Source organism: Chaetodon auriga, chromosome 20, assembly GCF_051107435.1.
Source record: "Chaetodon auriga isolate fChaAug3 chromosome 20, fChaAug3.hap1, whole genome shotgun sequence".
Classification (NCBI taxonomy): Eukaryota; Metazoa; Chordata; class Actinopteri; order Chaetodontiformes; family Chaetodontidae; genus Chaetodon; species Chaetodon auriga.
Window position 1 is genome coordinate 134,526 of NC_135093.1, and position 12,708 is coordinate 147,233.

A 12,708-nucleotide genomic window follows, 5' to 3' on the forward strand; every position below is an offset into this window, starting at 1 on the left:
ACGCACGACAAATCAAAGCAGCCGCTGTTGAACCGCACCTTCACTTCAACTTGCGGTGAGTTCAGAGTTTCCTGTGCATCCACTCACCTGTCTGCAGACCCGCTGAGCTTCCGTCTTTCAGCGGACGTGGTTCCGATGTTTGACAGATGAAACGCGTCTCTCGCGGAGCCGCTTTAACGGTTCGATCGGAGTCCCGCGGAACCCACATTGGAGTCCCGCGCCGCACCGCGAAACTCCCGCATGAGTCCAAAGAGCGCTTAGCCGCCAGAATGTTTCAGCGTCTGCTTCGTGGATAATCACAGACGCGTGGACGCAGGACGATGTTTGAATGAACGTTTCCTTCACCAGAGTGTCCTGATACAGGTTATTTCTGACACACCTGAGAATGTGAGAGGTTCACGAGCAGGGACAAGCAGCAGCACGTGTCGCTCACAGTGATGCAGGATCATGTGACTGCAGGACTGTTGCCTGGTTTAATTTCGTGCTGAAACCTAAAAGTTGAACTGAGGCCTGAAAGCTGGTCTGCTGCAGAAAGTCTGGTAGTTCTCAGTACATGCTGGTCGACGGTCGTACTGTCAGACCTTTGATGGTGAAACAGGCATTCGATCAGTCCATGAGATGTGATGAAGTCTTACACTGAACTCCCTGAACGTAATAGACAGACTGCTCCTTTGATGTTGCAGGTGGGGTCAGGCTGGAGCGTGATGGGGGAGTCCCGGCTCATCGTGGAGGAGCTGCTGGCTGTGTGTCTTCAGAGGATGGCTGTGGAGGACAGCACCGTCAGCACTGAGCAGGGTGAGACGGATTCATATCAGCATTGAGCCACAAAGTGTTTACACACCAGCTGAACTTGATCGGACACACCTGAGATCAAACCTGCTGAAAACGATGGTCACATGGTTCAGGTAGTTCCCTACAGTTCCAAACAAATCCTGGCTGTCAGCTGTTTGAATGGTTTTCAGCAGCAGTGACTGTGTTTGCGGAAAATTAGTTTTCATTAATCTGTTTATATGTCCCTTAACACAGAACACATGTGCAATCTGTTTGCATTCATATTTTTCTCTTGCTTCTACGATATGAATTATAATTACTAACAATGTAATCTTATGTTAACATGCAAAAGATTCAAGAACTTTATCATTATTATGCAAGCACAGTGAAATTGCACTTATGTCAACATGCATTTGTGTTTAAGACTCATAGAAGTAAAAAAAAAAAAAAAAAGCAATATAAGTACAAATATAAACAATACTGTGTGTACAGTTTAACATTAATATACAACTAATGAGGCTGCAGACGCATTCAGCAGCTGTTGACTGAGGGGCAGTTGGAGTTTTGAATGACGTGTGGTTGGTGTAGAAGTGTTGCACATTAACATCTCGGTGCAGCTGCTAACATCCTTTGTTTGGATGCTGTCTGTGGTCCATCTGTAAAAGTTGACCAGCAGCTTTTGGGGAGTTGGTTCTCCTCAACCTCCTCAGAAAAGAAATGTGTGTGTTTCTCACCTGCCACTGATTAAGTGGGCAATAGGCATGATGGTGGTGGATTTAAGGGTTGTGGGGACTGTGCAAAAGGACACAGAGAGGTTGAAAGTATATATGAATAGCTGGTCAGCACAGGTGTGGAGAACACACCCCTGTATACCATCATGCCAAGCTGCTTTCTCTGTGTCGATGCTGCAGAAGGCCCCCCATGGCTCTGAGTCTGCAGAATAAGAGCGAGAGGGTGTCCCAACAACCCTAACCCTGACGGGCCCTCGCTGGTGTTCCTCTATCTGTAGTTCACACAGCTGTGCTCAGAAATTTACAGTGTCCTGACAAATTAATAAAGTATCGGCCATTTTTTGGAAAATATGTCTTATCGTGCAGAAAACGTGTCTTTTATTGAGGGTCTGTGTTCAGATGAACTCATTTATTATCGAACAATATTATTATGACAAAAGGCACCAAAAAGAGAGCACAAAGCTGTTTGTACCGCCATCTTGCTATGACATCAACAAGTGAAAATCAGTGAATGCCAGCAACTGCTCAGTAGTTTGACCTGAGTGGTTTTAATTCATTTAAATCCAGATTAAATTCAAATGTAAGTCAAAGCTGGTGTTGGACAGACTGAGCCCTGAGCTGCTCTTTTTGTTTCATTTTTCCTTTTTTATGTGGCTGGTCACAGTAGAAATACACTGAGGAACTGATGAGACAGACAAAGAGATCCGTCCATCCTAAGATGTCTTCCCTCATACTCTGTCTCAGCCTTCATCACTACAAACATTCTGCACAGATTCAGTTTGAGGATGTACGTGTTGACTTTTCTGTGCTGCTCTTTCAGAGATGGTTGAAGTCGTGAAAAACTTTGAGACAGTCAGGAAGCGATGGCTTCATGCCGAGCTGGAGCTGAAGAAGTATAAAGAGTTGCTGGTCAAGTCTGACGTGGCCAAAGCTGCTCTGGAAGTCAAACTGAAACACGCTCGAAACCAGCTGGACGTGGAGATGAAGAAACGCTACAAGATCGAAGGGGACTATCAGTACCTGGTGAGTCCCACAGGAGGAGGAGGAGGAGGAGGAGGAGGAGGAGGAGGAGGAGAAAAAGATGCTGAAGGAATGGAGGAGGTAGGAAAGGACAGAATACAGTGAAGGAATGGAGGAGGCAGGAAAAGAAAACATGCTGAAGGAAAGGAGGCAGGAAAGGGAAACAGATGCTGAAGGAAAGGAGGCGGGAAAGGAAAACAGATGCTGAGGGAAAGGAGGCAAGAAAGGAAAACAGATGCTGAGGGAAAGGAGGCAGGAAAGGAAAACAGATGCTGAGGGAAAGGAGGCAAGAAAGGAAAACAGATGCTGAGGGAAAGGAGGCAGGAAAGGAAAACAGATGCTAAAGGAAAGGAGGCAGGAAAGGTATAGTATAAAACTTATGAACAAACATCTTGTCCTGTTGAATGAACCCCCAAACAAACCCTGAGGGGAAAGTGCACCGCTAACATCATTGTGGAGGCTACACAGCTGATTCGCTGCTGAACACCACGTAAACATACCTGCTGATGCCACTTGGCTCCGGTTAGGTGCTGCTGTGGTTCTTATTCATCAGTAACATGAACAACACTCTGTCTGCACATGAATGTAAACTACAGCACGTCTTTGTTCCTGTGGTGTAAAACTGGCTCTCTGTCGTTCTCTATGGTTTAACACCAACACTTGATCCTTGATCCAACCCTTGAGTATTCCGTAGTCATTGCACGAGTACTTAGTACTCACGGCTCGGACCACGGCCATCTTTGAACTCGGCCTTAATTTTGATCTCAACCACTCACCAAGTTTCTTGCCTGCATCTTGCAAAGTTATGATGCTACTGCAGTGACAAAGTCTGTCCACAGACAATCAAACACCTGCTGAAACCCGCCTCAGCAATAGTCCTCTAACACCACTATCGGAACAAACTGTGCCTGTTTAGATTCAGGTCTGTTCAGACCAAGAATATAAAAATCATTGGGATGTTCTTTGTAATGACACTCTGCAGCCTGTAGGGGATGCTGACACACTCATCACTGTCATGATTCCCAGCAAAGGCAGATGCAGCTCATGTGTGACATCCTGGTCCACGACAGTAAATCCAGCGCTTGTCTGAACGACGAACAGAAATCTCTTCTGGCTACGTTTGAACACAAAGGAGCAAATGTGACTCTGCAGAGGAGCAGCAAACCGTAAGAGACGAGTAGATCGTACAGTTCAAACCAAGGTCGAAGGTACATGAAGCCGTCTGGTGCAGTTCTCAGACCTTCCTCAGGATGACACCGTGGATTTCAGAGGTTTCTTACAGGGATTCTTGAGCAGTTTAGATGGTAGTAATGAGATGAGGAGTTCAGTTGATTCTCAGTGGGATCGGCAGCAGTAACGTGATCATTACAGGCAAAGAGATGTTATTTTTACTATTAATATGAAAACAATGATGAAGTCAACATGTTAAACTTTTCCTTGTTGTTCCTTCAGGTTGTCTGTGATTGACGAGTCATCTTTCCTCTCCGTCTGTCACTCTGACATCAGCTACGATCGGACAGATGATGACGTGGTACATCATGAATCTGAGCAGATGTTTGTCCACAGACAGCAGGACGTCCTGTATTAAAGGACCAGTCTGACAGTTTTTAATGTTTAAGTGTTAAGTGTCCTTCACACCCTCACAGGTCCTTTTCTTCAAATCATCATACACTTTTTTTCTTTGATTTCTTTCCTTCCAGCCATCTGTTGATTTCACTTCACTTTTATTAAAATCATCTTGTAGATATTTGCAACTTGCTGCAAATCAAAGAGCTTTACATTAAACATAAAACATTTTTAAGAAAAGCTAGAAAGTCTTTCATGAGTTTTCTTTCGTCTGAATTAAGAAAACTACCTGAAAGCAAGAAAAAAAGAGTCTGTTGTAGTAAACAAAGCTGTCTCTTAGAAAATCAGCCTAATGTGATGACAAGTTTTTGTTTTTCATATTATTTCAGGATCTGGACACAACTGTGATTAAACCCCTGAGATCTCGAGCCAGAGAGAGGAGGGTAAGTGTGATGAAGAGGCTGAAACCAAATCACACATGAAGCTCAGCATGCTTGTTAACGCTGTGACAATGTTAATCTAGTGCGCTGCAGATGGCTGCCTCCATTTGTTGCTGCACATTGTTTTAACTCGTTTTGGCTTTAAATTAATGCCGTTCTCTGACAGCTAGCTTCCTTCACCTCTGAGAGTATGGTGTCACTCCACCATTGGCAAGGTTCTGATGTTCTCATCATTCTGTTGGTTCTCTGCAGCGCTCATCGATGGGACCAGCTGTCGGCGCTCCAGTTGGGAAGCGGGGCAGAGGCAGGAACTTGTCTGCTGAGCTGCTGGAGAGAAAAACTGTGGAGAAGGTGAACATATTAACAAAGTGACTGTCAGGAACATCATGAGACACTTGAGTAATATTCAGCAAGTTTGTGGTGAATCGAGAGCATCTCTGAGTTTCTGTGGGATCCACAGAAGTGTTCCCTGGTGCTAATGAACATGATCCACACTGATTCCCTGGGTAAAAATGAAATTTAACATTTTGAAAGTTTCATTTTCCTCGTCCTCATTAGCTGCCAAAAAATGGATTTACATCATCTCTACACAGTGGTGTCGCATCGTTGCATTGAGTGTTGCATAGTTTAATCTGTAAGAATATACAGTATGACATAAAACATCAGTGTTTTTCGTAAAATATCATGTGATGACGTAAAAAGGACAACATTTCACTGCAATGGAGTCGAAGTAACATGAGGAAAATGCTTCTGTAAATACATTGACAAACACTGCTCATTGGTGGATGTTGTTGGCTTCAGTCTGAGATGAAGCCTGCAGACATTACTCAGGGCTGAGAAAGTAACTACATGTCTTTTGCATGTTTTTTAGATGAAAAACAAAATCTAGGATTTATTTACTCTCTTTAAGAGCTGCTGAAATGAAACAGCAGTCAGATATCAGACAGATTTAGATATAACATTATCAAACCCGTTTCTTGGCCACAAACTTTGAGTTGTGATTGGAAACAGGAAGTAAACTCAGGACAAGAAGTTTTCACCTCACGTGAAGAACCACGAAGATTCGACACATTAGACCAATGGAGGATTAAAAACACCAACGGTAGCATTTGAAAAACTGTTTCACACGTTAGAAACCACAATGATGTTTGTACTTGTTTGTACTGTTGTTGTTTTTTGAAGTACTTACCATAATTTATTCATTATGACGTATCTTTAACTTTCTTAAACACTTTGCCCGACACATGTGGAGAATCTGGTTTCTCTTGTAGAAACTCAAAGCAGTAGAAGTCTAACTTTGAGTCTGTGTGAAACTCAGGAGGTCGAGACAATCGTGAAGGCATCGGTGACGACTCCTGAGACTGGAGGTCAGATCCACATGGTGGTGGGAATCACACAGGAGACCTCCGAAATCCCAGCCCAGACCATCACTCATGACTGTGCCGTTTCAGTCGGAGGAGGTGGAGGTGAGTTTAAACCGTTTCATCATTTCTGTTCACTTTGAAAACTGTTGAAGTCGAACTACTTTTATTATTGCTCAGTGTTTTTGCATGCTTGGTAATCATCAAAGTCACAACCTCTTATACTGTCAAACTCAGTTTCAGTGATTAGATTTTCTCTTGAAATTTCCTCAGCTCAACTCAGCTCTTTTCATTTTTTTTTTTCTTGACCACCTGCCATCTGCAGTGTCTTCAGTTTCATTTTCAGCAGCTGAACACTCTTTGTTTTCCAACAGAAGACGTCCAGATATCACTTCTACATGAGTGAGCAGTGCTGTTAGATTAGTGACCACTTCCTCTTCCTTCACTTATGAGCCATGTTTAGTTTAGTAAGCCCAAATATACATGAACAGGTTGACTGTGTACTAACGACTGTAAAAACCATCAGGGTCACTTCTGTTCCTCAGATCAAACCTCGGTGTGGTTTCCCTGTGATGAGACGGTGGCGGAGCCTGAAACTGAAGCAAATCTTGAGGATGCTGCAGCAGTCAGAGCTGAGAAAACCATGAAACATGTTTTTGTTTCAAAAACGGTATGAACCTTCAGAGAAACTCTCCATCATCACGTGGACTCGTTGTGAGACCTGACAAGAAGAAACATTCATAACTGGATTACCAGCATATGAAAACAGCAGACACAAGGCCAGACCACCAGCCAAGAATTAATAAAAAACCAAATGATCATCAAAAACACCAGACAGGGTGGCCCTATAGCTCAGCTGGTAGGGTGTGAAGTTGTCAGTCCTCTGCAGCGGCCGCAGGTTCGACTCCCACCTGTGGCTCATTTGCTCGTGTCGTCCCCTCTCCCTCCGCCCCCTTTCCTATTGCATCTTCAGCTGTCTCTATCATAAAGTCTAAAAAGCCCCCCCCCCCCCCCCCCCAAAAAAAAAAAAAAAACCCACCAGGTAAAGCTCTACAGTCTCCAAAAGGAATGAGCAAATCTACTCTGAGTCCAGTTTGCTGATTTTTCCATTTAAAAGGTGCAAAGTACCTAAAATGTCAGAGTGTACATATGGAAGATGTAAGGTTACGTACTGATTGGATCGTGTAGTTTTAAGTTTTTGGCTGAGAGGAGTTTTAAAGATACAATATAATGACATGATATACAGTATGCATCAAATCTGTCATTAGTGATCAAGCCTAATGCACTATGATGAACCGTATTCAGCTGAAGTAATGATGGACATCTCTGTATCCCATGCAGACATTAAAATCGACTGAACAACAGTTTTAGGCTTTAAAAAAGAAAGATGGCCTTGTTTGACTTTTAGTCAAATCTTGAACATGGATCTCAAATGAAGCCAGATTCATCAGTCGTATATTCTCAAAGAGTGATGTGGATACCACTGTCCAGTTTTGATGCCTGGATAGTCAGAGATGTACTCGGTCTTCTCTGCGTCTGTGGTTCAGGAAGCATCACGAGCGTCCTGAAGAGGAGCCCGTGCAACAGAAAACTGTCATCTGCATATAAATGGATGACATGTATAATGTGGCAGTAAATGGATCACAGACAGAGCTTTAACATTCAGGCTGCCTGCGTCATTTCTCTGCCTCCTTCCAGGTGATCCGGCCCGAAATGTGCTCGCCATGCGGTAAGAGGATCCGCTTTGGGAAGATGGCGATGAAGTGCAGAAACTGCCGTGTGGTCGCTCATCCAGAGTGCCAGCAGAAATTCAGTGACAGCTGCTCGGCCACTGCCACACCAGGAAGTTCAGCTCAACAGGTACCTCAGATGCTGCAGATCTTATTCAGAGCAGCCATATTTCTGTTTCTACTGCATCTGCAACACTGTGAGGATGTCAGTGACAGGATGAACATCACAGGAAGGAGGTGATGAACAAAACCTTCTCTCCAGGTGAAACTACAGGATCTGGTCTGCAACAGACAGTGCTGGGGGTAACGTGTAACAAAAGTAAAAAGCTACAGTAATGGATTACTTTCCCTGGTGGCAAAGTAATAAGATAAGATAAGTCTTTATGGATCCCATACCGGGGAAATTTAGTTGTTACAGCTGGCAAGTATTACAAAGAGCAAACACATTGGCATAAAGAGGTCAAAATAAAAAAGTTTACAGAAGAAAAAACAGCTATGTACATGAACATTTGTACAGATCCTAAAAACAAATAGTTAATGCCAGATGAAAGGAACTGACGTCCATCTGTGAAGTCTCTGACGTGTTAACTTCTAAAGATCTTTTCCTCTTCAGGACTCACTGGAAGGATTTGCTCCAGCGACCCATCCCAGAGTGCCTCTGCTGGTCGTGGACTGTGTGACTGAGATAGAGAGGAGGGGGCTGGAGGAGGTGAGCTTCTCCTCACAATCTTCAATGTCCTTTTCAAACCTGCGCTCTTCGGTCTAGTTGAATCAGGCTGGTCGGTTGGTGCAGTCAGTGTGAACAGATCTGATCTTGGCAGTCATTCTCCGACCAAAACAACCTCACCGAGACTCCTGGGGGAGTGGTCTGGGATCTGTCACTAGATACTGTACTCTGCAGGTTTGAGCTAAACAGGCTCCTGTTGCCAGGTGAGCTTTCCATGCTAAGACTGTATGACATGATTGACAGCCGAAACTCTCCTGCTGAGTCATTAGAAAAGATCTGGTTCTTTGATAAAGAGTCAAAAGAACAAGAAGCCTGTGCCATAAAAAGCGAAGTAGACAAGACTAACTGTGACTCCCAAGGTGCATTTCACCAACAAACATTGTGGAAATTGTTTAGAATCACTCAAATGTTCAAACACACTGATTGTTGTCAATCACAGGCATCGGTCTTAAAATGTTTTCCACAAAATACGTTTTTTATAGAATATATAGAATTAAATATATTCTCTGAACATATATATATGGGCCAATGAGCAAAGAGAATGTTCTCACCTGGATTGATGTCCCGTGTCTGCAGAGAGGGCTGTACAGAGTTCCTGGAGGGGAGCGTTTGGTGAAGGAACTCAGAAATCGATTCATCCAGGGGAAAACTCCGCTCATGCTCAGCAAAGTGCACGACATCCATGTGCTGTGTGGTCTTCTGAAAGACTTTCTGAGAAGACTGAAGGAACCTCTCATCACCTTCAAACTGCACAGGACCTTCATGGAGGCTTCAGGTATGAAGACTGACGGTGCTCACCATCACATCTGAACCCATTCCAACCCACAGTAAGAGTTTGCATCAAAGCGGACAGAGCAGGTCGAACCAGGCAGGAAGTGAGACGCCGTGGAGAATGAGTCAGTTTTCAGAAATAACAGGGACCCCAGGAAGTGTTCCACCTTGGCCTGATGGTAAACTCCATTGTTGTTGTTGTTGTTGTTTAATTTAATTGACAATAAACAGACGGAAAGATAGAAAAGAGGACATAAACCTTTGTCTCGAGATGTAAGTGGATATGTATTTCCACTGTGAAATCAGTCATTTCTATTTGGTCTGATTCATTAGAGATGGAAAATCACAGCTTCATTTTCTCTGTGTAGTTACAACGTCTGCTTTGATCGTCTGCTAACCGGCACTGTGTGTTCTAGAGCTGGCCGATGAAGACAACGGCATTGCCATCATCTATCAGGCCATAGCAGAGCTGCCAAAGGCCAACAGAGATACACTCGCTTTCCTCATGCTGCACCTGCACAGGTAAGACCTGCAACTCTTCTCTGACATGTTCTTTATGAAACTTCAACCGCTCAAACACTGAGAGGTTTACGCTGTTCAGAACTGACCTCTGCTGTGGTAAAGCTAACGCAGCACTGACATATCGGCATGATAACAGATGGAACATAAGACCACAGCCGTGTAAAAGACTTCCAACTCTTTTACATGGGAGCAAGACCGAACGAGTGTCTCTCTGTCGACAGTCTGAGTCTCTGTGATTGGTCTAGTTACAATGAGGCATTTTTAATCTCTTTGTGGTCGTTTTATTGTCATTCTGCATCTCTGTGATTGTTCTGAGTCTCTTTGCGGTTGTTTTGAGTCTATAAGTGGAAGAAAAATCTGAAATGGTCCAGTATTAAATGGGCAGGTAGTGTCAGTTAATTTGCATACTGCGTTTCTTTCTATCCTTTCTTCATTTTAGGGTAATGAAGAGCCCTAAGTGTCAGATGGACAAGAATAATTTGGCCCGGGTATTTGGACCAACTATAGTGGGACATGGGATTGCTGAGCCATCTCCAACAACCATCATGAGAGACACAAACACTCAACCAAAGGTTGGCTTCTTTCTAAATGTCAGTGGATATGTGGACGTTATCTTTGTGGGGACTTCTTTATATCGCATTCATTTAAATAACACATGGTGAATCATTGAAACCCTAAACAGTGTTTACGTGGACTAGTCATGTCCCTCTTTACCTTCAATGGTTTACTAATTCTCTTGTACTCGTCTCAGGTTATTTGCTGCATGTTGTCTCTCCCTGAAGCCTACTGGAGACGTGTCCTTGCCATCCAGACAGATCAAATCTTGTCCTCATCCTCCTCCACTACAACCCACAGCCAGGATGGTGGACATGGTGGGTTTTATAGTTGCTGTCAGTCTTGCTGTCTCAGTAGGTGCATGTGCATGTCTGAGAGTGTTGCAGATCATGACCCTCAAACGTATGTACCAAAGTATCTGGTTGAAGTTTTCTGTCTGCCGCAACATAAACAAGACTTTTGATGTGACATTCTTTCCACAGAATGAGGACTGCAGATTTTACAGTAGTTTTTTTGTTGCGTGGGACCGTTAAAGGTTCATGTCACCCAGTTTTCATTCCTGATGGGGTGTTTTATGTTTCCAGGTCGGTTGTTTAAGCCGTTGACATCTCCAGAGTTGAACAGCTACTATAAAACTCCAAGCAGAGGATCTGTGAGAGGCAGGATCAGGAACCCGGGCAACGCTCTCACCAGCACGTAAGACCACAGCAGACCAGGTCCAACCTTCTGTCCACTACCAGCAACTCCTGTTACATTTATCTAAGACGAGTGCTCCATTGCACGATGCATAAGTTCTGTGTTAAGTAAGGCTGCAAACTCCCAGTAAATGATGCGTTAAACTAGTCAGTTTGACACTAAAGCAGTATCGATGTTGCACCACAGAGACGTGAGCTTCATCTTATTAACAGTCACAAAAAGTCCACACTAACCAAAATACTGTTGCAGAAAAAGATGTTGTCGCCTCCTGTGGCCAGTTGGTGAAAAGCACTGTTTTTACTGCAGGGTTTGTTACCATGTTATTGTCCCCAGTTGTCTTTGAACCAATGGCTAATGACTCATGTACTGTTACAGGAGTAGTTTGTGTACTTATGTGTAATTTATGTCTACCTTAAAACTACTTCAGCCGGTGTACCTCTTGAAGTGTTAGCATCACGTGATCTCCGTCCTACGTTTGACTTCTTTGAGCTGTTGCGGCGGAGTCCAGATGATCTGAGGTCATGAACAACTGAACTGACTGATCCAGTATAAACAGCTTCTGCTGGTCTGAGTCCTGCTGTCAGCTGACTGGAGTTGCTGTATCAGTGAAAAACTATAGAAATGATGCTAAGAAACATCAAAGTTCTGTATTTTGAGTCGGCAGCAGGGTGAAACCTGCGTACACCTGCCAATGAATGCTGCAGGTTTTTACTTAGTTCAATCATAAATGATGTTTATTGTCTCAGGAATGATCAGACTGAAGCTTCTCTTTGTTGATCTGCTCTATGCTGCTGGACTCAGATCAGTAAAGTCAGCTTCCCTCACCACCAACCTCGACACAAACATGCAGACGATGGAAATCCTCTACAAGTTCTCCTCATCTGTGAAATGTGAAGCTGCCATCTTTCTGATTTGTGTTTCAGCAGCCAAACAGGCTCGTTCAGGGCTCTTGAAGGTCTGGGGCTGCTTTGCCTCATGGGTAATTCTGCCCTGATGAGTGTTGGTGGTGGACTCACACTGGAGCAGTGACTGGACCCTCATTTCTAACATTTAAATTTTCTCTCTTCAGCAGTCGAGTGGAACCAGGGAGGAGGTTCTTCACGTCTCCCAGCTGATCCACATCCATACCAAAGTACTGCACAGTAATTCTACAAACAGTGTGTACTACACGTGCTACATTAACATCCTTACACCAACAGGAAGTGATGTAATGTGTCAGACTGTGAGCTCTGAATGAAAAATATGAAATATGATGTGTTTGTTGTTTTAGCCTGATGTTTGACAGTCACTAGAATGTGGAAATAAAGTTGACTTTGCATTCAGAAACACTTGATGTTAGTAACTCATTCATAGTTGTACATCCTCAACATGGGGGGGGGGGCGGCGATTGGACTGGTTAGACTGGTCTGACTGGTTGGCCATGACCGTTAGAGAAGCACCAATCAGAGGACAGAACAAATGAAATGCAAATCGGTCAAATATAAATTTTAACAAAGTTGTGTCTTTGAAAAAGTACCTACATGTTCTGCTTATGAGAAACTTGAAATAAAATATTTGACTGCAGATGGCTGTTTTTATTTCCTGACAGGAAGTGAAACCTGAAGGAGGTTTGTTACAGAGTGAGACATCGCAACAGTTAATCCTCATCACAAAATGTTCACGCTCTCCAGAGGACAAACATTTTATATTTTAGTCACTCTATCATCGTTCCTCCAGCACCATCATCAGGACAAAATTTCATTTTCACGTCCAGGACTGATACAAACACTGAATGCCATATTCCTTATGAACAGTTAACGAGTAGTCGTCTTGTTCCTG

General features: G+C 43.6%; 1 protein-coding gene across 2 annotated transcripts; it reads left to right on the forward strand.

Annotated features, from left to right (window-relative positions):
* Positions 1–270: 270 nt before the first annotated feature.
* On the forward strand, positions 271–12,213 carry LOC143338640 (rac GTPase-activating protein 1). Of its 2 annotated transcripts, XM_076759188.1 has the most exons (17): positions 271–363; positions 684–795; positions 2,323–2,525; positions 3,549–3,688; positions 3,975–4,053; positions 4,478–4,531; positions 4,781–4,879; positions 5,847–5,994; positions 6,435–6,559; positions 7,588–7,749; positions 8,233–8,328; positions 8,923–9,121; positions 9,534–9,639; positions 10,079–10,211; positions 10,391–10,511; positions 10,779–10,890; positions 11,960–12,213. In XM_076759188.1, exons 2-17 carry the CDS (start codon positions 705–707, stop codon positions 12,003–12,005), a joined length of 1,914 nt encoding a protein of 637 aa, XP_076615303.1. In that variant the 5' UTR covers positions 271–363; positions 684–704; the 3' UTR covers positions 12,006–12,213. The 2 variants fall into 2 exon arrangements, with proteins under 2 accessions (XP_076615303.1, XP_076615302.1); XM_076759187.1 differs by lacking the exon at positions 271–363 and having other exon boundaries at positions 624–795.
* The last annotated feature ends 495 nt before the right edge of the window (positions 12,214–12,708 follow it).